This window comes from Hyperoodon ampullatus (assembly GCF_949752795.1).
Source record: "Hyperoodon ampullatus genome assembly, chromosome: 7".
Lineage (NCBI taxonomy): Eukaryota > Metazoa > Chordata > Mammalia > Artiodactyla > Ziphiidae > Hyperoodon > Hyperoodon ampullatus.
This window is the reverse complement of record NC_136920.1, coordinates 15,952,223-15,978,456: the sequence shown is the minus strand read 5'-3', so window position 1 is coordinate 15,978,456 and position 26,234 is coordinate 15,952,223. Positions and strand designations below refer to the sequence as shown.

The following is a 26,234-nucleotide window of genomic DNA, read 5'->3' as shown; positions in this document are numbered from 1 at the left end:
TTCTTAGGAAAGAGGGGCAGAAATCCCAGACAAGAATCTAAAAAATGGGTGGCAAGAACTCAGTATTTCCACAGAAGGCAGCTATGGAGGAGTTTTAGCCTCCAGCTCCCGGGGCTGCTGGGTGTCAAGTCACTGTCACTCTCCAAAGCCAACCCCACCTCCTCCACCCCCCAAAAGCTCTTGGATGTCAGTTCTCATTTCACCCACTCTCGTGCTCAGGAAGATTCTGGGGGTCAATTTTTTGTTTCGCTCAGTCCTCTCTCTTTGGGTAGTTTGGGGCAAATTCCGACCTTCTTCTTTAATGCTTCTCCACTCCCCCTCCCCTGCCCCAGGGCAGTTTGATGTTGGTCCTTCTCAACACACTGGTTACAAACACAGCAAACTTTTAAATAAAGAAAAAAAACTCAGGATATGGCACCTAAACTCCAAAGTAAAACACTGGAAACCAAAGCACAAACTTGTCCTCTGTACGAAGCGAAATTCCCACAGAAGGCAGTAGCCGAGTCTTCAGGGCAAGCTGTGCCTGCGAGAGTGGCAGGGATCAGGGTCCAGGGCTGTCAACACACAGCCTTAGGGCTTCGAATCATTAAGGGTGCTCCTCCCCCACTTACCAGAAGACCCTCTCACTCCAGTCTCAGAGGGGAGCACGCTCAGTAGGGCTTGCTGTCATTCTTCGAACGTTTGAGCTGCACTTTAAGCCGCTTCATGCCAATCTGAAAGCCGTTCATGGACTGGATGGCAGCTTGAGCCGAAACAGGATTGTCGTAACTTACAAAACCTGTGTGTCCAAGCAGAAGCCTAGGTGAGGGGCATAACGAGGCAGGAAGATTCTCAATCTTCCTTATGCAAGAGATACCTTATGAGCTTAGTCTCAAATCCCAATTTTTCTCAGCAGGGACAAGAATTCTTGAAATTATATCACATGAAATAAATCAGGTTCCTAACAGTGGCAGTTGACATCTACACAGTACCTTAAAGTTTTTTTGGCCAAGCCATTTTCCATACATTATTTTTACCTCTGGAGTGACAGTGTGGGTAGAAATCATCATTCCCACTACAGAAATGAAAAAACTGAGGCTCAAAACGAGGTAATGTAACCTGCCAAAGGCTAAGTTAAACTATAAACTCAAACTCAGCTCTTTCTGCTATCAGCCCCTTCTCTTTCTTTCTAGCTGGTAAAAATACTTAACCCTCCCGACACCAGAAGAAACACCAACATACCAAAACACTTGCTCAGGTTTGTCTGCTTGTCTATGAAAACCTTGGCAGACACGACATTCCCAAAGGGCATAAACATCTGCAGCAGGTCCTGGTCTCCGAACTCCTGGGGCAGGTGGTAGATGAACAGATTGGCTCCTTCTGGACCTTCAAAATCCCCATTGATTGAACAGGTCAGTGTCAAGCACACTCATCCCCTGCACCGACTCTCATTTCCACCTATGTTAAAACTCTCAGCATCCCAACAAACAGAAATTCACCTGGAGAACTAAACAGATTCTCTAAATACAAAGCAGGGAGCTGAAGGGCGATCACTGAAACAGGTTCCTGCCCTCTTTCCCGTTCACCATTCTCACGCTCTGTCTCATTGACAAAGGTCAGAATTCGACCTTGTGGGAGGATGGCGTGCTGGGACAGTAAGTAGGCAGATCTGCGTGTGGTGCAATAAAACCAGAGACTACAGGGTTGTAGAGGAACAATAGAAAAGGAGGTAGAGATTCTAAATAAAACAGGTTTCAAAATTGTGCCTAGAAACTATAGGGACAGCAAAGAGATTGGTAATTGCCAGAGGCAGGTGGCGCAGGGACCTACTACAAAGAGACATGAGGGAATTTCTAGGGGTGATAGAAATGTTCTACATCTGTGGTGGCAGTTACGTGCCACCATTTACCATTTACCATTGTGCCTCAGTAAAAACATATTTTTTAAATGTGCCTATGATAAACAACTAAGCTCAAAACTAGAATATGCTTTCCTCTTCAACCATTTACACTCAGTGATTTCCTGACCAAAGAAGAGGCCTTTTTTAAAAAAAAATTTTATTGCAGTATAGTTGATTTACAATGTTGTGTTAGTTTCTGCTGTATAGCAAAGTGAATCAGTTATATATATATATATATATATATATACACACACACACATATATCCACTCTTTTTTAGATTCTTTTCCCATATAGGTCATTACAGAGTACTGAGTAGAGTTCCCTGTGCTGTACAGTAGGTCCTTATTAGTTATCAATTTTATATATAGTCTGTATATGTCAATCACAATCTCCCAAATTATCCCTCCCCACCCCCTTTCCCCCTGGTAACCATAAAGTTTGTTTTCTACATCTATGACTCTTTCTGTTTTGTAAATAAGTTCATTTGTACCATTTTATTAGATTCCACGTATAAGTGATATCACATGATACTTGTCTTTCTCTGCCTCACTTACTTCACTTAGTATGATAATCTCTAGGTCCATCCATGTTGCTACAAATGGCATTATTTCATTCTTTTTTTATGGCTGAGTAATATCCCATTGTATATATGTAGCACATCTTCAAAAAAGTTTTATTACAATCGCAGTCCAGGCAGTCTCCAGCCACCCTGGCCTCCCTGCTGTTGTCAAACACATACAGAACACTGCTGCCTCAGGGTCTCTGCATTTGCTGTTCCTCTGCCCCATTACTCTTCTTCCTCTAGATACATGCATGGCTTGCTTCCTTCCTTCCTTCCTTCAGGTCTTTACTTAAACGTCAACTTAGAGAGACCTCCTTCTCTATATAAAATGCTATCTTTCTGGCACTTTCTGTTCCTCCTTCCTGCTCATCATTCTCCAGAGCACCATTTGGAACACCTCATGCTTCTGTTTACTGTCTATCTCCAGAGTTCCATCAGTTCCCCCACTACCACATCCTAGGGCACATAAATGTCCAATTCAGAGCCGGTAAGGATGCACTGCACCAAGGCTCCTTGCTGCTAAAGCAAGAGAGGATACTTGTCTTTTTCCTACATTAGTGCTTAAATCTTGCCAGCTCCTGGTTAAGAAAACCCAGTCATATATGAGCACAGAGATGTTGGCAGCACCTTCTATTCATACAAACCACTTTCAGGCCTCTTTCTGCTTAAAAAGCCTCTCCTGAATTAATACCATTTATGTCAAAGCACACACTTCCCACTCCATCAACCCCTGGGCCATAACTCTTCCTGTCTCATCACCCTTCAGTTTGTCCTCAGTTAGGAAAAGCATAGATCAGAAAGTGAGGAAAATGCCAAATGACAGAGCTAAAAGGGACACCTAGACAGAAGATATCCTCTGACAGATTTATAATCCACAGAGAAGACTTCCTAACAAAAACAGACTGCCAGTGCTCGCTTTGGCAATACATATACTAAAACTGGAATGATACAGACAAGATTAGCATGGCCCCTGGGCAAGGATGGCACGCAAATTCGTGAAGTGTTCCACATTTTTGTGAAGTAAGCCGGAAAGAGAGAAACAAATATCGTATATCAACACATATATGTGGAATCTAGAAAAATGGTACAGATGAACCTATCTGCAAAGCAGAAATAGAGACAAAATGTAGAGAACAAATGTGAGGACACGGTTGGGGGGGGGCGGGGCAGGGATGTGGCATGAAATGGGAGATTTGGATTGACATATGTACGCCGCTTGGTATGAAACAGATAACTAGTGAGGACCTGCTGTACAGCACGGGGAACTCTACTTGGTGCTCTGTGGTGACCTGGATGGGAGGGAAATCCACAAGGGAGGGGATATGTGTTTACATATGGCTGGTTCACTTCGCTGTGCAGCAGGAACTAGCACAACATTGTAAAGCAACTACACCCCAGTAAAAAACAAAAACAAACAAAAAAATAGACTGCAGACTGCCAAATGGTGTCAGACACAATAAAGCCAGTATGTTTCTTCATCTAAGAACTGCAGCCCCATCTCAGGAGAGAATACAGAGGTTCTGACCTGAGCCGCATCCAGAAAGCAGACCACAGTTTCTCACTCTACCCTTGACACTGCCAAAGAGAAGTGTTTAAAACAAAAAGAGAGAAGTGTTGGCCTGACCACCTACAGGGCTCTCCGGGGCTTTGCCCTGCTTTTCAGAGCTGGTCAGATGGAGCACCCACCCATGTCCCTGACTCCAGTTTCCCTTGGCACTCACCTTCTTTCTGGCTTCCAGCAGCACCAATACTCTGCTGTGTCAACAAGTTCTGGTTGTACAGAGTGGGGAGCGCCGCTGCAGCATATTGCTGGATTCCCGAGTAGGCCTGCGTGAGGGCCTCCATGGTGCTCCCAGTGCCATTAGAAAGGCCACTGCTGCCCAGCCCACCATTTAAAGCAGCCATCCCTTGGGGTGAGGGTGGGGGGAAGAGCAGGATTAACAGATTGGGAAGACTCAAGTGATGCCAAAGACAAATGCCAAAGTACACCCTTTCATCTCCTTAGCTTCTCCCTGAGGAGGAATATTCCTCTGACTGGTCAGATTTTAGGACACTCACCAGGCCTTGTGGCTAATGGGGACATTTAAAAATGCCACACCCAGGTGCGGCTCTCCCCAATATCTTCTTCCAAACTGCGAGAAGTGATACCACTTATACAACTTGCCCCATTTTTTTCTTTGGCTTTGCTGCCATTTTCTCACAAAGAGCTGGAATGTGGTAAAATAAGAGTCCCAGGACTGGAGACTAAAAGGGATACATATAGTCTATGACAAGATGTGGGCAAATCCTATCATCAAAATAGCTGCTAACATTTATTGAGCATGTACTAGTTGCCAGACACTGTACTAAGTAATGTGCTCAGCACTTTACCTATGTTCTCATTTAACTTAATAACGCTCAAAGTATTCTATTCCCACTTCATAGATGAGAAAATGACCTTAGAAAGGTGGTCTTAAGTTACAGGTAGTTAAGGGGCAGAGATGGGATTTAACTCGGGTCTGACTCAAACTCCCATGATCATTTCTAACTTCACTGGGCCACCCCAATCATTCATTCTAACGGCACCCCTACCGGAGTTGTTTAAAATGTGCTATCTGCACAAAGAATGGCTCCATGACATCCAGGGACTGGCCCTCACCTGCCAAAGAGCTGACGTTGAGGCCTGCTGTTGCTCCAGCTAGTGTCTGCAGGGCTCCAAGGGAGGCGATGGGATTGACAGAGCTGCTGCTGCTGGAGCTGGGTGAGGACCCTGCTGTCAGACATCCACGAGTTAAACTCAGACCAACACTTACCTTCTCAGGTCAACAGGAACCAAAGCACAAGTTATGTTACTCAAGTATTCTCTTTATAAAGAGGTTTTTCAGTTACTGATATTTCCCCCCAGCTACTGATTTTGATAACTGTCCCTGCACGACATAGAAGCAAGTGATGATTACAACAAACTAAAAACTACTAGATTTCTCTTAAGTCAGAAGATGATATTTGAGGGCTTCCCTAGTGGCGCAGCGGTTAAGAATCCGCCTGCCAGTTCAGAGGACATGGGTTTGAGCCCTGGTCCGGGAAGATCCCACATGCCACAGAGCAACTAAGCCCGTGCGCCACAACTACTGAGCCTGTGCTCTAGAGCCCGTGAGCCACAACTACTGAGCCCGCGTGCCACAACAAGAGAAGCCACCTTAATGAGAGGCCTATGCACCACAATGAAGAGTAGCCCCCGCTCACCGCAACTGGAGAAAGCTGGAGTGCAGCAACAAAGACCCAACATAGCCAAAAATTAATTAATTAATTAAAAAAAAAAAAAAGACATTTGAAAATTTACTGTTCATGATCTGACCCCTTTGGAAATGGGCGTTAACTACTCTCCAGAATGACATACTCCTCTCTTGGGATTCTGCCCAAGGCACACAAGGGCACACTGGCCCCTATTATACATGCTTACCTGAACTGGTGAGTACGCTGAGGGGACTGCTGGATGTAGTGAGAGCATTGGTACCACTTGGTGTGTTCTGAGCTGCACTAGCTGCAGCAGCTAGTGCAGCCAAATTCTGTAACTGCATTGCATTTAACCCTGCAACATCCAAAGCAAGAGATCAGCCAGCAGATAAGGGTGCCTCATATCCACTCCAGCAATGACCGTGCACACTGGCAGAAGGCTGGTCCCAAAGAGGAACTGTCCTAGATACAGGCAATACTACAAAGCTCCAAAAAGATTCAGATCTAACTCAACTCATTCAGAAACTGAACATTTCCTCAGATAACAGATGTCTAATCCAACAGCATGCCAGCCCAAGTGGATGGGCAATTAGGAAACCAGAAAAGAGGGGTGGATTCTGTGTTCTACCATGGAGCCCGGTATCTAAGAGAGCAATGCCAAACCCTGTGGCAGAGAACGAGTCTGCATCTGAGCCCCTCGCTCACACTTTACAGGGGATCTGTTCTCTGCAATGGAGGTGAAAACGCAGAAACGGTAGTAGAGATCCAGAAGGCAATGGAGGAGATGACAGGGGGATACACGTGAAAACAGCAATAGTAGAGAGAACAAAGAAAAAACCACCACCTGAATAGTCGATTAATTATCAGAAAAAGAAGAGAGAAAAAACACTGAGGAAAAGACTTCCAAGTAGAACCTAGGCAACACAGATAGAAGGAGAGCAAGAAATCTGAACTGCACTGACAATGTGTGGCAAGCTTTTTACTAGATAATGGAAAGGCAGATGGGTGAGGGTGGAGAATTAATGAGAATAAAAAGGCTACAACACAGATTTACAACCTAGCAACTTTTTGAAAACACAGCAAACTTTAAGTCCCTGGGACAAAAATGAACCACTGTCAAACTTTTCTCAATGGCACAATGCAGTTTTCCTAAGATCATCCCTTCCTCAGATGCACCTGCCTAGCCCTATCTCGCTGCAGCAGGGCAGAGGCAGGCAGCTCTGGAACGGTCCCCTCCCTGCCTCCTTAACTTTCCTGACAGCCCCTGGCTCAGGTTTGTCTGTGGAGCCTCCTTTTGTTATAAACTCAGGTATTTGCCAATTAAGTTATCTGTGCATGTTAACACCAAAAAAGGTAATTCACCTAAGAAATAACATGTGTAAGACACTAACTGCCTGGGTTCTAGCAGCTTCACGGAAAGCCATGCACATAGAAGCCATCTTAGACTTTTCCTCAGAGAGTCACTGAAAAAGTTACTTTATTGTGGAAATAAAGAATTCCTGCAATTTTCTCCTTATCAAAGTAGTTGCAGATAGTCTGCAGATGCTAACAGCTCTTTTCCATCTTCCTCCTTAATAGAGACTTAAGGGGGTAGGGAGCAGCAGACAACTGCAGAGCAATATGACATCAACAGCTAAAAGAGCCACCTTCTACAGACAAGGTAGTTGAATCCTAGGATGTTCATCTTATGTCAGGTTTATGTAATGGGTGGAAAAAAACTTTTTTTTCTGCACAAACGGTAGAAAACCCTCAGACTGTTGTCAGCCGGGTCTGTTGGCTTGGCTGCTGCTGCTCCTCCGCAGCAGTGAAACACTTACCTCCCATTGGGTGGAGGCTGCTCAGGGTGTTGAGGTTCCCAGAGGAGGCAGTCTGCTGAAGGAGCTGCAAATAAAGCTAGACATTACACCAAAAACAGAACAAGAGTGAGAGTGAGGGCTGGTTCTGCATCTGGGGTAACTCTACAGCACAGCAAAGCGAGAGTGCAGAGGCCCCCAGAGAAGAAAGTTGAAGACAAGAACCCAAGCCAACACAACAAAAACATAAGGCTTATGACAGCACAGGACAACACAACACAGCTAAAGCCCTGGCCCAGAAGACAGTTGTGTTTGTTGAGTACAAAGCCAAGCTCGAGTCCCTGGCAACAGAATGCAGCACAGCAGAGGACAGAGGTAGAGGAGAGAACTCAACTCAACTCAAGCAGCCATGTAGTCCACTTAGAGGAGTGTCTGCATATTAGTGACTGCCATTTCTAGCTCCTCTCCCAAATTCTCCTTTGTTAGGTCCACACATCCTATTTTGTAACTTGTTCCCACCTGGAGACCTAATTTCTGCTTCACACAACTATTTAAAATACCAAACCTAACCATTTCAGAGTATTTCTTGGAGTCATCCTTTACCAGCCACAATGAACCTGTGACTAGATCAATCTCTTCGTAACTAGAATGCTACACATTCATCTAGCCCCATTCATCTCACTGCTGCAGATGACCAAGTGAGTGCTGGATCAGTCCATATCCGTTCAGCGTACATTCTCTTTCAATGGTTGTTCCATAACAAATAAAACAAGAGGACCTGTCCATGAGCTTATGACCTCCATGACCTTACTCTGTACCTTAGCAAACTGCAACCCTCATCTAACCAACCTGCTGAAACCTTTTGTTCCATTCAAACCCAATCACTGTTCCTTATGAACAGCTGGTATTCTTGTTTCTGGATTCTTTATTCAATCTGTTATTCATTCCCATAAACATCTGACCTGGTTCCTCTGTCATCAGGAATCTCTCTATTCCAAATGTGTTTCAGCAAGTCCACAAACCTCCAGAGGCAGAATGAATAAATGTCCATACACAGAATTTTTACCAGCTTCTGAAAGGGGTCTGCTACCTCAAAGATTAAGAACTAATTGCTCTAGTTCTAAGTCCACATATTCCAGTACCTCATAATTAATGATGATATACTATCACTTTCACAGTCCATTAGCACTCACATGTCTTCATTTCTGTCTTCTTAAATACCTTGGGCAACGAGTTCAGTCCCAACTGGTGGACTGTGCATATTGTACTAGGCACTTCACTTCCTCCCTAAATGAGAAGAGCTCTTGGGGAGGGGATCATGTCTAACTGAAACGAAGAGACCACAGCTCTCAACATACACCATCATGTGCTTGCTAGATGTGGCAATGACAACAAAATGGGGGGGTCTTCCCTAAAAGAAGGCTCCAAAACGCTCCAAAAGCAAATGCGCATCATGGAGGTAATTTTCAAGGCATTATCATTTTGGCAGAAGACCTAAAATCTCTCTGAATTTTCTCAACTTACAAGCAATGTTCTAGCACCGAGAAACAATTTAATTTTTAGGAATATAACAACCATCTATACTTTTTGACTTCAGAGAATTACTAGTGAGGGTAAACTGGGATTTCTTCTAACATTTTAGAAACATGGAAACCAGAGGGCATCAAATTAGCCAAAACCTAGTACTGGGGGATAGAAAACATTGCCTTTCTTCTGTTTCCATATAAAATAATATTTTAAAGGATGAGGAGTGAATGACTATAATTACTTCTATGTGTATATTTCTAACTATCCATACTAATCTAGTAGTTTCACCATTTATTTTCCTTCCTTGGTAACTTCACAGATGACTTGTTCTTTCTGATTCAAAGATGAGACAGTTTTAAGTGTCTTGTGCTATCTGCAATTCTTTTAAGGGTTAAAGCAGTGATAATCCCCCGTAATATACATTGCAGATCTAATAAATCTAACCAATTGGAGTCTGCCCGTCTTTTGGATTCCATGACTCAAACTCAACAAGACAGAAATCAAAGGAAATCTATTTACTATTTAGTGAACTCAAATATACACCTGTAATACTCATTTAATAATGTCCACGTTAATCTCTTGATCTCTCAGTCAGCGGAAACATTTACTATCATATTCTACAGGGAAGGCTCAATAAGGATTTTAAGGATGCCCTCTACAATCTACTAGAAAGAGATATAGAGAAAGAATATTTGGTAGCTAAGATTTCCTCAGGAATTTTTTTTCTTGGGGGCAGGGACATATGAGATGTTTCTAAATTTTTTTATTAGAAAATTAGGATTTCACTGTAATTTGAGCAGAAGCTCAAGATATAACCAAAGATATGCGATGAGAGAGAGAGCATGTGCGTGCACGCAAGACTAACGTGACAAAGAACATTTCATTGCCTGAATTTTTATGTAAAATTCTGATATGCTGAAAGTTGTGACTGCCATTATGTATGTTAGCTAGGAACAGCAGAAGAAGAAACAGCTGGGAGCTTGCACAGCCTGCAGAAAGCAAACCACAAAGACTCACTGCTAAATACTGGGGTCCAAGAGTATTTAGACCAGCAAGGTTTCCCCACACAGATGCTGCGCTGATCTGCTGCATCTGCTGCTGGAGCTGCTGGGCCATTCTCTTCTGCTCTTTGTCCTTCTGTGTATCAGCAAATTTTACCACCATGGGGGAAGAGCAGCCCTATGAAAACACCAAAATCAAAGGGTCAAAATCCTCATTCTGGGTGAAGGGAAAAATCCTCCTTTCTAGTGACACGTCGGCTGCATTCTAATTCCATTCACTGTCAAATGATTCTCTTCGTGATAGGCACAAGTGGCAAGATATAATTCAGTTTAGTTCCAATATGCTAATTTTAAAGAAAGCACCAGTTTTTAAATTAAAGACGTCTGGCCTTCTTAACTTTTAGGGCAATCAAATGCTATACATGCTACTGGGCTTCGATTGTCAACTGTCCTACTGCTCTCGGTCCAAGGAACTTCCCCCTTTCATTCATCTGCCCCTACCTCCATGGTCTGTGCTTGGTGCATTGCCTTGATAGCTGTCTGTGCCATGGCTCTTGTTGTGAAGGTCACAAACGCACAACCTGGTAAGAGAAGAATCAATAACTCATCCATTCATTTGTTTAATTATTTATTTAATTATTTATCTGACTGACACTTACTGAGCACCTACTGTGTGCCCAAGTACCATGCTAGCAATACAGACATGGTTCCTGCCTTCAGGGGTTCATGATCCAGTGGAGAATACAGATATGTTATGACAGAGTGATAAGTGCTTTAATGAGAAACCAGGGATGCACACAGGGGAAAAAGTGCTTGAGGGATAAAGGAGGAATCATATTCTCTAGCTTCTCTTGTGAAAGAAGTGTTTCCGTTTTGGCATGGAGAACCTCTCCAAGGACTGAAGCAGAGACTTTTAATACATGACACTTAAGTGCAGAATGTAGACTCCTTGAGGGAATTGGGATCAACTGATAGTTGTGACAGGACCTAAATATACAACACCAAACCCAACCCTCTCCATCATGACAGTGCCATGTTGGCTAGAGATCACTGGTTTCCACTGATCCAATTAAAAAGAGACTCCAAATTTAGGATGAGTACTTTTAAAGGCTAAAAATGTACCCACCTCGGCTCAGGCCATCAGGTCCCCTCAATATCCGGCATTCTTCAATCTGTCCGAATGAAGAGAACATGACTCGGATGTCATTTTCAGTGCACTTCTTGGAAATCATACCAATAAACAGCTTCCTGTCTTCCACTGCTAAGACAGTAAAAAACAAAAGGCTTGAACATTACTACTACAAGAGGTAGTGCAGCACAGAGCTCTGTGCCTTTATACCAGATTTCACCGATTTTAAGATACACATTTTTCCCCCATAATTTAGCACCTACTCTTACAATCAATGGTATCTTAAAATTATAATTGGAACCATTTAGATGAAATATAGTAGCTTCATGATCTTGTGAAAGTTACTTAACCATTTTGTACCTGTTTCCTCATGTGATTAATAGAGATAACTGAGTTTACCTCAAAGGTAGCTGTAGGTATTAAATGCCAAGTACTCAGCATTTTGCCTAGCACTTAGCAAAGTTTGCTCTCATTAGCAATACTATTGTACCAAAGGACGAGGTTTCATACTTAATTGATATGACAAGAGAAACAGAACACACATCTCAGTGAATGTAACTGTCCACTTTCATTTTCTGGTTATTCTCTTGAGGACTAAGTTTTCCTTCCTAATTTGTTCAGTTCCCCATTTCACTCCAGTTCAAAAGAAATTATGTTGATCAAAGGCATTCCAGTTCACTCTAAAATGTTCTTGTAATATTTCCCTGTCAACTCTGACTTATTTGCCATACTTATTTTAAAGAAAAGGACAGACAATTTAGATGACAGGTTATTTACAGCACTGATTTACTACCTTGCACCATACACAAAAATTAACTCAAAATGCATTAATTCTGAGTAAGTAATGGATTAACTGAATATAAGACCTGAAACCATAAGGCTTGGTACGCTCCTTCGCATGGGTCTTGGCGATGATTTTTTTGGATTTGACACCAAAAGCAAAGGCAACAAAAGCAAAAAATAAACAAGTGGGGCTATATCAAACTAAAAAGCTTCTGCACAGCAAAAAAACAAACAAAAAATTGTCAACAACAAAAAAAGGCAACCTACTGAATAGGAGAAAGTATTTGCAAATCATGTGTCTGATAAGGAGTTAATATCTAAAATGTATAAAGAACTTGCAGAACTCAACAGTAAAAGAAAAACAACTTGATTAAAAAATGGGCAGTGGATCTAAAAAGACATTTTTCCAAAGAAGACATACAGATGACCAACAGGGACATAAAAGATGCTCAATATCACTAATCAATGCACTAATCATTTGCATTGTAGGGAAATGCAAATCAAAACCACGAGATATCATCTCACCTGTTAGGATGGTTATTATCAAAAAGACAAGAAAGAACAAGTGTTGGTGAGGATGTGGAGAAGAGGGAAGCCTTGGGCACTTGTTGGTGGGACTATATGGTGCAGCCACTGTGCAAAACAGTATAGAAGTTCTTCAAAACATTAAAATTACTACCATATGACCCAGCAAGTCCACTCCTGGATATTTATCTGATGAACACAAAAACACTTACTTGAAAAGACCTATGCACCCCCATGTTTACTGCAGCATTATTTACAACAGCAAAGACATAGAAGCAACCTAAGTATCCATCAACAGATGAATGGATAAAGAAAATGTGGTATTTTACACACACATGAATATTATTCAGCCATAAAAAAAGAATGAAATCTGGCCATATGTGACAACATGGATGGACCTTGAAGGCATTATGCTAAGTGAATTAAGTGAGAGACAGAGAAAGATAAACACTGTATTGCTCTCACTTAAATATGGACTCTTTTAAACAAACAAACAAACAAACAGACAGACAAACAACTGAACTCCGAGACAGAGAGAAAAGACCGGTGCTTGTCAGAGGCAAGGGAAAGAAGGTAGGCAAAAAAGGGTAAAGGGGGTCAAAAGGCACAAACTTCCAGTTTCAAAGTAAGTTAAGTCATGGGGACATAAGGTACAGTATGGTGACTACAGGTAATACAGTACTGTATGTTGTTGTTTTAAAAAATAAACTTAGTTATTCATTTATCTTAGGCTGTGTTGGGCCTTTGTCGCTGCACGCAGGTTTTCTCTAGTTGCGGCAAACGGGGGCTACTCTTCATTGCAGTGCGCGGGCTTCTCATTGCGGTGGCTTCTCTTGTTGAGGAGCACAGGCTCCAGGTGCGTGGGCTTTAGTAGTTGTGGCTCGAGGGCTCTAGAGCACAGGCTCAGTAGTTGGGGCGCACGGGCTTAACTGCCCTGTGTCATGTGGGATCTTCGCAGACCAGGGCTCGAACCCGTGTCTCCTGCATTAGCAGGCAGATTCTTAACCACTGTGCCACCAGGGAAGCCCCGTACTGCATGTTTAAAAGTTGCTAAGAAAGTAGATCTTAAAAGTTCTCATCACAAGAAAAAAAAATTTTTGTAACTATTTATGGCGACAGATGTTAACTAGGCTTACTATAGTGTCACTCTGCAATATATACAAACATTGAACCATTATTTTGTATAACTGAAACTACCATGTCAATTATATCTCAAAAGATTAATTAGAGCACAATAAAATCCAAATGCCATGAGAACAGCAAATACACAAGAAGAAACCTTATAAGGGGAGGGCTTTATATACTTGCTTACCATTGTTCTTCTCACTGTCGGCAGGCTTCATCTGTATAGGATGATGCATCTAAAAAGGAAAACACATGAATATTACTATTGAACACACCAAAGGAATTCAGAAACATAAATGAAGACTCTAAAGGAAATACCAAAACTGACCTTAAGAGTTGTCTCTGAACTCTCGCCTGCCTCATTATCTCCCCTCCACAAAATATCAAAATAGAATGTGAGTCAACAAGTCAAAATTCTCTTGGTTGAAAGAGAATTACTTTCAGCCTATCTTCTTTGAAACATTCCCTTTATGTCCTCCTTTACATCAATTCCTGTGGCAGTCACCCTTTTCCCCAAATGGTTTTCAGTGTGTGCCTGAAATGTATAAGTATGTTCCATATGTCAAAACCACCACAGTTCCACTTACTAGTAGGAGCTTTCTTACCCCTGGGAGGACCTTCATGTTGTGAAGAGCATTCTGAGCTTCTAATGCAGCTTTTCGGGTGTAAAATGTAACAAAACAGCACCCTGCAATAAACAACACTTCAGGAAATCAAACCAGTCCTTTGAAAGCAGATAATTCCTAGAGAACTCCCTCCTCCAGGTATATATTGAAAATTAAAAGAGAGGGCTGGGTTTATTAAAATTTGGGGGGTGGGGGTGGAGGGAGGGAGATACAGAAAACCTAGCAGTGGGGGGGGAAAAAGATTTTCTATCATTTTCTTCATTACTATAGTCTCCTGGTTTTATTAAAATTCTTCTTTAACTGCTCTTATAACTTCTTTGGGAAAGATGACTTTCCTTACAAAGGTCACAGCACCATGCCATTCAACCTGCCCTACCTGCAGCACCAGGTAGTGTGCTGGGCAAGAAGACTGAGCTACAAACCAGACAGACAGAGGTCTTGCACTCTTGCAGCCTGTAGTCTACAAATCTTTCTTTCTCAGAACAAGCCTTACACTGTGGCCAATTTCTACCATATGCCTCAAATATAATTATCATTTATTAAATTATAAAATGACTTAAGAGCAAGGACCTCAATATCTTTTTTTGGACTCCTGGTTTTCATCAAATATAATCACATGTCTAACAGCACATGGCACTTGACTGAGGAGATCTGGAGATTCTGTGCTCTGTATCTTTACTGGGGATCGGAGGGGGCAAGTATGTCTTGTCCATAGTCCATAGTCCCATAAGATATGGTACAGATTTCTTTCAAAATCACCCTGCAATTAAGATTTTAAATTACTGCATATTATACTGACAGTCATTTTCAGAGACTATAATACTTTATATTTTTGGTTAACAATGCCACAAAGAGAAAATAATTCTTCAGCTTCTAGGTCCTCTGCTATTAAGCTGGTTTCAAACATAAAATCATGCTTGCGAACATCTGCACTGTAGAACAGCTTTCACAGAAAATTACTCTGAAATGGGTCATTTGGGAAAACAAGTGTATGTCTATGTGGTATGGGGCAAAGCTAACACCACATCTACTATCAGGCCTATAAAACTTCCACTCTGCTGGGTATTTCTGGAAGCAGCTTGCCTTTCTTCTCCTGTTCGTTTTTTTTTTTTTTTTTTTTGCGGTACGCGGGCCTCTCACTGTCGTGGCCTCTCCCGTTGCGGAGCACAGGCTCCGGACGCGCAAGCTCAGCGGCCATGGCTCACGGGCCTAGCTGCTCCGCGGCATGTGGGATCTTCCCGGACCGGGGCACGAACCCGTGTCCCCTGCATCGGCAGGCAGACTCTCAACCACTGTGCCACCAGGGAAGTCCTCCTGTTCATTTTGTAGGCTATAACAGGTCACCTACAAACAAGTTGCTCCTAGTTGCTAAGGCATCCCAGAAGGCCTCTGTAACACTAACAGAAACCCACGGGTACCTGGACAGTCTTTCTCTTTCCACTTACTCTAGCCAAAATACTAAAGAAAACCTATGTGGTCGGTTTACTTCAACTTTATTTTTGTCATTCCACTCCCAAGAACAAATGAGAGACTCACATGAGTCTGTCTCTTGAACTTACAGATCTCAAAAAGGACTGCCCAAGATCCAATTTACAAATTATCCTCATGATGTCACCATAATTTTTTACTTTTAAGCCATTAAACGTGTTTGGACTCGGAGATATAGCTACAACAAAATGACAGGGTTTTTTTTCCCCCCCTATATGACCACAAGAGTATCTGGCAATGAGAGAGAACATGCACATGATTGAAAATACATATAAAAGTCAAAGCACTTTACCTTTGCTCTGAGGAGGGTTTTGGCTCCTATCTCTTAGGACGTTGATTTCATAGACAGCACCATACTGTTCAAACAGTTCCCTCAAGTCCTTCTCTGACCAGGTCCTTGGAACCTGGCCCACAAACATCTTGATAGCATCAAGATCCGGTTGGTCTGGGTGGTCCAGGGTGCCGTTCATTTTCTTTGAGCTGCGTAAAATAAAATAAAACTTCTATTATGTATTCATGTTGCTTCCTAGAGAATCTTCTTTTCCTTAAAGGTCTCAACTACTTCCTGATAAAGTAGGGGGAAAAATTCTACTTCCTTTCACTACTTCCATTCAATTTACCAGAGTTCCCTGGTCCTCCCTCACTACGCCACCCCTTCCATTAGATTCCCAAACTAAAGTCACCATTCTGACTAGGACACCCTGGGCTTTAACTAAGGAACTGCGTGTCAGTCATTCCTTGTCTAGCTAGAGAAGTCTCAGAAGAATTTAAGAAGTAAAGTTCCTAAAGCAAATTTTAATCATTTTTAAGCACAGCTAATAAAACTTTTTAAAATGTCCATAAAATCACAAAGAACTACTGCTTATGGATAAGATTCAGGATTCTCAATCTACACGATGATGGGTGAAAAGTTTTCTTTCAGTAGATGTTAGAGCAGAAGCACATGATTTCCAAGGCCTAAGCTAAGAACTGACTAGAATGTTAGCCTTTGGATGTTGCTGTCTCATGCATAATCCTGATGCTCTTGAGTGAGCCCCCAAATCAAAACAAAGCTTTGCCTCTTAAACTTTCACAAATGACTGTTATATAAACAAAAACAATGATGTCATCATTCTAGGGTTTTTTGTGTCTAAGTTATCCAAGTTACTGCTATTTCTCCAAGATTTTACCAGTTAATTCCCTTACCAACTGTAACCATTATAATGTCCACAAATTCCTCCAATCCCATCACATCAAACCTGTTAACACTCCTACTTAAATACCTTCATTCCTACCCCTGCCACTGCCAAGAACCATGGGGAACTCCTGCACTGTAAATGTTTCCACTCAGAATGAATCAAAGTCCTTCGCCTACCACCTTTCATGATCTTATTCTTAGCATGTATCCAAACCAATAACAACTTAAATTCCAAATAGTTAGCATGTTTAACTTTTGTTAGTGTTTGCTAAATCCAGACATCATATCATCATGTTCCAATGTGCCATGTTCTAATATTCAATCCCAAATAAAATGCCACTTTTCTTTAAAGGAAAAACAATAGTTTTTTCACCACTGCTATCCTTTGAATAGTATTTGAAGATCCTTGAGAATGCTGAATCCAGTAGTTCAACCTCCGTTAAATTCCTAAATCTCTTGTAACTGAGTACAGGGCTATTCTCATGTCACCTGTGCTGAATCTAGCACTAACTAAACATCAAAAGCTTTAAGACAAATGTCATACAGATCAACCCTTGCTGCTAAGTCTGTGAAGGTTCCTCATACTCTTTCAGGTTAACTAGTCAATTTCATCAGGACTCAAATAGTACTAAATTTCCAACTTCACTGTAGTATTTAACACATTTTAGCATAATCTGCCTCTGTCTACCTCTCCCAACAAGACTGAGAGCTCCTTGAAGGCAGAAACTGTTTTATTTCCTATTCATTCTTATAGCCACACCTGGTATGGTGGCCTGATTCAAAGTAATTACTCAGATGTGGGGTGGGAAGAACTTCTTGTTCTCAACAATTCCCCCATTTAAGCAACAAACCTTGATAAAAATGAATGCTGTGCACAGAGGGCTCACAAATTAAAGAGCAGATATTATCTCCTATGATTGTTTGACTGTCACAAGATGAACCTACTCTTTTTTCCTTTTTAAGTATTTTGGAATACACTGTTTTATTGGTTTTCCTTTATTAATTTAAAACCATGTATGGTAAGTTGTTGCACAAATACAATATAGCTGCTTCTAGAAGCTTAATCCCAACATTCTAACAGAAATCATTCTACCATGAATTTTTTTTAAAAAGTCCTATGACTAGTGAAAAAATGGGAGTTACTCCCTACAACCCATTCCCAACAACTTTAATTACCAGTTTTAATATTTTATTAAAATGTCGCTAAGTTTAATCAGATTTTTATTCTAGGGAGGGTTAACACAGAATCCAAATAAATGGTGCTTAGAATGTTTTGACTATAAAGGAAACAGACAGTTATTTCTGAAAAGAGGCAGGAGTTTATTAGTTTGTATTACATTGGAGGCAACCGCGCTCAATTTGTCCCTTCCTTCTGTATTCGTGTGCTGTTTCTAAACTAAATATATCACTGTTTAGTGCAAAAGCATAAACACAGTCAATATATGTGAATTGTGATTTACCCAAAAGTTCAGTGGAGACTCAGCATTCCAGACAAGTGCCTTTCCTTTCTCTCTTTACTCTCCAAATCCCTCTCCATTTCTTCACGTCCACCTACTCCATGAATCACCCTTTCCCGCCGTGTACACCAATTCAAGAGCCAGAAGAATCCCCCAAGGACCAGGGGCAATCTTCAAACTTAACCATTAGAAACTTTTACAGCAATCACACTGCATAATTTTACGTATGTTCAATCGAATATTAAAAAGATACGCAAAATGCAAGCTTACACCTCATTATTTTTTCTAAGAAATTATCGTATTGTATTTAACAAGTTGGGTGGCGGGAGGGACAGGACATGGTCCTTCACCAGTTTAAGAAGCACTTCTACAGCACAGCAAATGATCAGGCCAGGCTCAAGGTGCAGTGGACATCATGCAACTGGAGTTACGCACTGACTTATTTCTTCCTCCAGTTAATACTGAGCTCTTATTTATACAGGCCAAGCACTGTGTTAGATGTGGTATATATCAGTGAATAAGGAAAACATGGGGTATTTCTTTGGAGTACATGAAGACACAGTTAGTGCCAATATCAGCTAGAGATAAAAAAGAGAAAAGCAACCATATGTGTACCTATGTATATGTAATAAGCAGTCACAAACTTTCTCATAAACTGTTATTGTGTCTGAAGAGATGAGCAACAATGCTCTTCCATTCTGAACCTTCCACACATACTTCCAGTATGCATGCTGTCCTTAAAAGTAACCACTGCATAAAAGAGTCACCTGGGGACAAGACTCCCAGTGTGATATGCCAAGGATCCCACAACATCCGGGTATGGCATTCAGCCTACGTATCACTGGACACATTCTCAAATTTGTGCCTTACCTCCCCATTGATGGAGAGCTCCTCAGTCAGTGATCATAAATTATATACATTTATTATGTTCACTCAAGAACCAATGAATTCAGCAGCCCCTGGAGAAGTATCTATACTGTCCCTGTCATTCCTAAGGGACAAGTCTGTGGAAATTCTTATCTTCTGTGGAAGTACTGCCAGTACTTCAGTGAAGTATTAAACTGGGAGTAGGATGGAAGAGAGGAAAAGCATGGCCTGCAGCAGTGAGGGAAGAAGGGAGATGAGAAGGCAGCAAGTACTTTAGGGGAGAGGAATGACACCAACCCACTTCTTTTTATGTTTCTGACCCAGCAACTGGCAAATCATTAAGAATGAGAAACTATGAGGGATCAGGACCAGAGGCTGCCTTGTCTACCTGATTCTCGATGGAACAGGCCATAGGAAAATGAAACAACCAATTTGGAAGAGACAGGGGAGAGAAAACAAAGAGCTTTATTTTCAAAGCACACTTCCATTCAAAACTCTTAAACCCTCTCTTCTCTTTCTCCTTTCAAAACTTCCCAGCACCAGGCCCAGCTCAGAGGGCAGAGTTAATGTTCTATCCCACTTCTTTCCCATTCCTTGGCCCCAGATGACTAGACCAGGAGGTGGATCTTAACCCAACAAGCTGATTCACTGGCTGGCTGGAAACCTAAGACTGTGGCCTATGCTTAAAACAGAAAGATAGGCCTGGCTAATCAAGATCCTCTATAGCTGCAGTGAGCAAGACAATAGCCACTAGCCACACGTGACTATTCAAATTTAATTTTAAAAATCCAGTTTCTCGATTGCACTAGCCACATATGACCAGTGTCTACTGCATAGGACAGCAGAGACACAAGTTTTTTTTTCTTCTTTTTTTTCTAGCCACATGGCTTGTGGGGATCTTAGTTCCCCGACCAGGGACTGAACCCGGGCCCTCGGCAGTGAAAGCCCAGAGTCCTAACCACTGGACCAGCAGGGAATTCCCAGAAGAACATTTTTAACATCACAGAAAGTTCTATTGCACAGGACTGCTCTACAGAATCTAGAATGGGTTAACAGAAACAGGCAGTCAGCGGTGAAGTTGGAAGAGGAAAAGCTGCAACTCGGGACAGCACGAGTTAAGCTGACAAAGATGAAAGGGCAGTGGCAAGAGATAATAGGAGTCATGCTACAATATAGATGAAGCTTGAAAACATTATGCTAAGTGAAAGAAGCCAATCACAAAAGGCTACATATTGTGTGATTCTATTTATGTGAAATGAACAGGCAAATCTATAGACACAGAAAGTAGGTTAGTGGTTGCCTAGGAATGGGGATTAGGGGTAGGGAGAAAGGGAGGGAATGATTACTCATGGGTACAGGGTTTCTTTTGTGGGATGAAAACGCTCTGGGGGGATGTCAAGACAGCCTGGAAGGGCAATGGCAAAGCCAAGTCATGCTGCAACCAAAATTATCTGGTAGATGAAGAATAGAAGCAGCAGCACATGCAGACAGAGCAGAACGTGTGCCCTGGGTCAAAAAGATGGAGTTTCCGGGTCTTTCAGCTGTAGAGTTCCTGATTATATTATAGTCCAGTCCACCTGTGTCCTTACAAGAAAACCCTTTCATATATGCTAGCTTGAGTGGTATCTGTTCCTTGCAGTCAGACGGGTTGGCAAATACTACCTTCACATCTGGTTAAAAATCATTTCCAAAACCTTTAATAACTCAGTTTTTTCATTTCATTTCAACTCTCCCCTTCTCATTACTTGTTGACCTCCATTTGCTCATTATACAAACAGAAAATTTTCAAATACTTACCAACCCCTCCACCTCCCCAGCAGGCATAAATACTTGTTGCATCCCAATCTCCAGCCACCACCCACCCCTACCAGGTCCTCTGGCTCACAATGTGCCGTGGAAAAACTGGCACAGAAGAACATCAGAATGAAAAGGACCCAGAAACCCTGGCCTAAGTTACTTACCAGATGTTCTCTAGGGGAACAAGACTAGATGCATCTATGCTGGAAGGAAGGAAGGAATTTTAATTTGAATAAAGGGAGATCTTCCTGTTAGTTGAGGTGTTAGGTACTAGAAAAAGCTATCAATAAAAGATTTTTAAGTCACCATTCAACAACAGAACAGTAACAATCTGCTTGTGAAGGTTTTCAGCCTTCTTCCCTGAGGAAGAGAGAGAACGTCTGAAGACCATATCTCAGTAATCATCTCTAATTATTAAGAAAGAAAACCTCCTCATAGGGTTTATCATTCATTCAACTGTACTTCCTAAGCTCCTGCTGTGTATCAGATACTACAAACTATAGGGGCTATAAAAGTGGACTGAGCAATACCGGCCCTGTAGACAATGGCACTGAACAAGTGGAAGGACACAACTACAATATGCTACAAATGCTTTAACAGATTTATAAAAGTTCTGTGAAAAAAGTGGCTAATATGGTTTAATTTATTTGGGGCACGGTGTGTGTGTGCACAGGGATTTAAGCTGAATGGAGTAAGCAGCTGGAAAAAGTGCTATGTAGCATGGAGGTATGAAAGTCTCAGGGGTGATGAGGAAATGGTAAGGACTCAGAAGGGAGAGAAGAGTGAGATAACATTAGAAAGGTAGGAAAAGGACTTGAGAAAGTTGGCGGGGGGGGGGGAGTATAAAAACATTTTTTTAAAATTAGAGAAAATTGATGAGAATAAAGAGGTTGGAGAGACCCAGGAAATGGCTTTCCATGTTATACTGATAGGCCTGAACTTTATTCCAAGATTTTTAAACAAGGGGTGATTAGATTTGTCTTTTAAAAGACATCTGGCAATAATCGAGAGGATGAATAAAGTGGGGAAATATGCAGATCAGGAGGCTCTTGCACAAACCAGATCCTAAGATTAGGAACCATTCCCGCAATGTTGAGAAATTTGGGCGGCAGGACTCACCACAACTTGGAGATAATCGATAAAGGAGACGAGGAAAAGAAATTACTGACCACTCTTGGATTCTACTACAGACAGTGTGGGGAATTGTTTTTACATGGGGAGACCTCCAGATGGAGGTATCCAATGGGCAGTATTTAGAACAAAGTCATAGAACTCGAGGGACATCTGGGGGATAGATAAAGATCTGAGAATCAGAGAAGCACATCAGTGCCCCCTTAAGCAATGGGAAAGCTAAGAAGAAAAGGTCTGAGATACAATCCCTAGAGAACACCTATGACCTAGTGTGCAAGCAAAGTAAAAGGAACCAGTGGAAGCTGAAGAGTATTATTTATTACAAATAATAAGTATCTGTAATATCTATTATTATAAATAAGAAAGGGAACTAGGGATCAGGTCCCCTCAGCCCTTCCACAGCTCCTCCAGCAATTTTTCTCTGTTGTAAAGAAATTTTGGAATAGATACATTGCTAGATCATATTCCCAGGCAATATCACTTCAGAGAGAAAACTAATAATTATCAAGCTTACTGCTCAAGTAGTAAGAGTGAAAAGAAGGGCTGAGAGTCCAAGAAAGAGGTGGCAAGCCCACACTACTCTGTAGAACTTTCTTCTTCCCAACTCTGTGGGGTTTGGGTGTGTGGTGCCCATAGGAGTGGGCCAGAGGACTTGCAATAATGAGAAGCGTTGATGGTTAACTGCTTAGTGACACCTGAGGCAGCCAGGTCTAGGGGGCAAAAATAAAGAGGCTATCATTAAACTTGCATTTTAGGCCCAAGGTTGATACCAACTGTCCTCAGTCAAGTCAGGTATAGCTTCTCTCAACTGGGTTTCTCATCTGTAAAATAGGGGCAATAGTTTATGCCCAATTAACCTCACAAAGCTTTTGTGAAGCTGGATGACTAAAACAAATGCAAAAGCTCTTGGGAAAAAATAATACAACAGTGTACTCCCTGATTACTTGTATTCAGAATGAGCATTATATTCAGTCCATTAGTTCCCTAACTTAAGTGTACACAAAAACCACATGGGACATTGTTAAAATAGATTCTTGGGCCCATTCTAGCATGCGAATATCTGGGCATGGATCCAGAACCTGCATTTTTATACTCCAGGTGACTTTCACACAGTGGTCCATGATCCAGATTTCATGGGATACTGAATTAGGTCGATCTTGTAAAAGATGAGAAACAGGCTGAGGAAAAATGCTGTATCTAAGGACTGAACACTAGGCAGTTGCAATGCATAGAAAGAAAGTGTTACAATGAAAGATAATCTGAGCCACAAAGTCCTATTTCTAGGGACCATATATCTGGTACATGGGAATACTTTTATTATGTATTAAGTCTTTATGATGGGATTCATTGTGATTTCACCTGTAATCTACTGCTAAAGTTTTACTTTAGCAATAAATAGAACTCTCATAAAAAGACACATCTAAATTACCATTATTTTGGAGACTATAGAGAAGGCATAGGATCCATACCAAATCAGCAAGCCACCTAACCTTGAGCCCCCCCGCACAAACTATTCCACAAAGAACTGTTGAGAATCTGCTATTACAACACCTGTTACACCTAATCCCAGGGCAGACTGATTTGCACATGGAGGCCTAATCTCAAAGACTTGCACTACTGTTATCTAGGGAGTAGTCTACCATCTAATATTCTTCTTGGCTTTGAATAACCTAAGGCTCTTTTACTTAGGTTCCAAGGTACTATGAAGCCTGGTTAAAGAAACTGAAATCAAGAGTTAGAAGTGTGTTCTTTTCTACAAAGCCCAGAATTCAGGCCTCCTATAGGTATAACTCAGAGCCAGGTTGGCGTTTTAGCTGCATACAATGGCAGTGTCACTTCTTGAACAGCAGTACCGCAAACTGATTAGGTTTCTCATTTCCACATTCAAAATTTATTAAGGCAAATTCCCAATCAAGATTAATCCAGTTTGTCCCCCTTTGGGGGGGCCCATCTGATGTCCCCAGAATCATGTATTGTGTTGCATTTTCAGTTAGACTGGGGGGTGTGGAAGTCAAGGTTCAGGACTAGTTTACATGTCAATACAGCATTCTGTATATACTACTAAATACACCCTAGCTACCAGTCCTCTGTGATAGGAGTCTAAGAATTTGATCATTAAAAATAAACAAACATACAAATAAATAGCTTCCCAAAAGATTATCTGAAGTTGTATACCCAACCCAAAGTAATAAAACTATGGTTTAAAAAAATACCTTGTAATCTATCAGATGGGAAAACTACAGCTTAAAGGGACTGGAGCCAGCACACTTGAGCTGATGTTGCTGGTCATGTATCAAATGCATCCTTATGTACAAAACTTTTATAGCTAGAGGAAATCAGCAGTAATGAGAGAGAATCAGACTACAACAGAAAATAACAATAGTGTGGACTTTGGCTTCCTCACCCAATTTTTTCTTCCCTCTTTTAAGGAAAGGGACCAGTTTTATCAAATAACAAAGAAAACAGCCCAGTTCCTCTACTTATGATAAAAATGAGACAACAAAAATACTTACACGGGACTGGAATTCAAAGAGCAATGATCCACCATCATTTCTGGAAGGAAATCCAACTTAAACGCAGCCATCACCTCACTCTCCCCTTCAGAAGCCAATGTTATTAACTTGCTGCACTTGTCTGATCCACAAATACACACAGCTTTAGCTTCCTGGGCCCCACAAAAAACACAAAGTGGAAACAGGAGCTCAGGGAAACCAGCAATAAGTGCCACAGAAACAGGCAGGACTGGGGAAGGGGAAGGGAGTATTGGATTAAAAGGGGGATGTGACCATGTGAAGGGAGGCTCAGCCCAGCACACAATGAAAGTGCTGATGCGCCAGGCTTGTTTTGTGTGATTTTCCCTGGCGAAGCAGTACTAAGTGCACTGTCAGATAAATAGTGTCAGATCCATGAAGATAGCAGTGGCTAACAGAGCAGAAGAAACACAAGCTTGTTTCACATCTTCCAAACTCCTCCCTCAGAATCAGTTTTTGAGGACCCCCAAAGCCTGAAACTACCTGAAGCAAAAGAAAAGGGGGGGAAAAAAGTTCACTTCATGTGGTCTGAAAATGTTTTTAGAAAGAACTGGGTCGTTAGCCTTAGTTTGAGCTTATTTTCGACGTGCCAAAGACAGCAACGAACGCACTATTTGGGTGCCAAACTAAACTCAGAAGAGTCATTTAATGGTTCAGACCATCCATCAGAAGCAGGCCAGAGGCAAGCTGGCTGAAGAACTGGCCACCAGAAACATACTGCTCTTATACTACTACCTGCACTGGACCAGCCTTGCTTTCTTGATGGTCTTGAGAGCAAAGTATGCTACCTAATGCTTCCTCATCACAGTGAAAACTTTAAAAATTGCTGTTTCACTGACATTCATTTAGGTAGCACAGGGCAAAACTTCTTTACTAATTCTGAATCTTAATTTGCCAGAAAATTTAAAAAGTGAAAAAATGGAATAGTATATTCTGCCTCTTGATAAAGTACTAAGGAACACTGTTCTTTCAGTAGTTTGACCTTTCTAGAGAAACAAAAAACAAAAGAAAACTAAACAAAAGCCACCACAGTGATAATAATGAAAAAGAACTGGGGCCTACCAGGGACAAATACTCAAACACTTAAAGGAAGGAAACAGGAATGTAGACTAGTCTCTTCAGTGGCTGCCCTCTTTTAAACTGTTCCTAAAACCAAGATTAATGAATGTGCACATAAAAATTCTATTATGGGTGAGCAGCAGAGATGGATATATTTAGCAGTCAAGGCAGATGTGGTACTGCCATTCTCAATTTAGCTCCACATCCCTCCAAACAACAAATGGTGGCATTTCAATATTTAGGCAGTGACTCTAAAACTGTATCTCTGAAGGCTCCCAAATTTCACAAGCCTTCTTTCCATTTTTATCATTAGGGTTGCCTTACCTCAAAGACTTCACTCAAGCTCAGTTCACAATACAGGGAACTTTGAAAAAAAGAAGTTATGTTCAGCCTGTAAAGAGGTAAACAGATGAACTCCTAAACATACAGAATGACTTTAACAAAAAATAATGAAAGGCAGTAATGTCATGGCACAGGCCTAAATGTTCTAGTCTGTGTAACGATGGCTGACACCTGTCTGCATCTGACTGAGGAAGGTAGAAACTGTGTCTTCTGTCCAATAT

At 41.5% G+C, this 26,234-nt stretch overlaps 1 protein-coding gene across 17 annotated transcripts; it reads right to left on the bottom strand.

Moving 5' to 3' along the window:
* Positions 1–650: 650 nt before the first annotated feature.
* Positions 651–24,680, bottom strand: CELF1 (CUGBP Elav-like family member 1; the record flags this gene model as incomplete). Of its 17 annotated transcripts, none has more annotated exons than XM_079709120.1 (13): positions 651–778; positions 1,222–1,365; positions 4,164–4,349; positions 5,081–5,194; positions 5,882–6,010; positions 7,473–7,548; positions 9,993–10,154; positions 10,478–10,557; positions 11,103–11,237; positions 13,726–13,774; positions 14,144–14,226; positions 15,945–16,132; positions 24,595–24,680. In XM_079709120.1, the coding sequence occupies 13 exons, from the start codon at positions 24,663–24,665 to the stop codon at positions 651–653; spliced, it is 1,545 nt and encodes a 514-aa protein (XP_079565246.1). The 17 variants fall into 17 exon arrangements, with proteins under 17 accessions (XP_079565246.1, XP_079565255.1, XP_079565258.1 ...); XM_079709129.1 differs by having other exon boundaries at positions 5,081–5,191; positions 24,595–24,665; XM_079709132.1 differs by having other exon boundaries at positions 7,473–7,536; positions 24,595–24,665.
* Between the last annotated feature and the right edge of the window lie 1,554 nt (positions 24,681–26,234).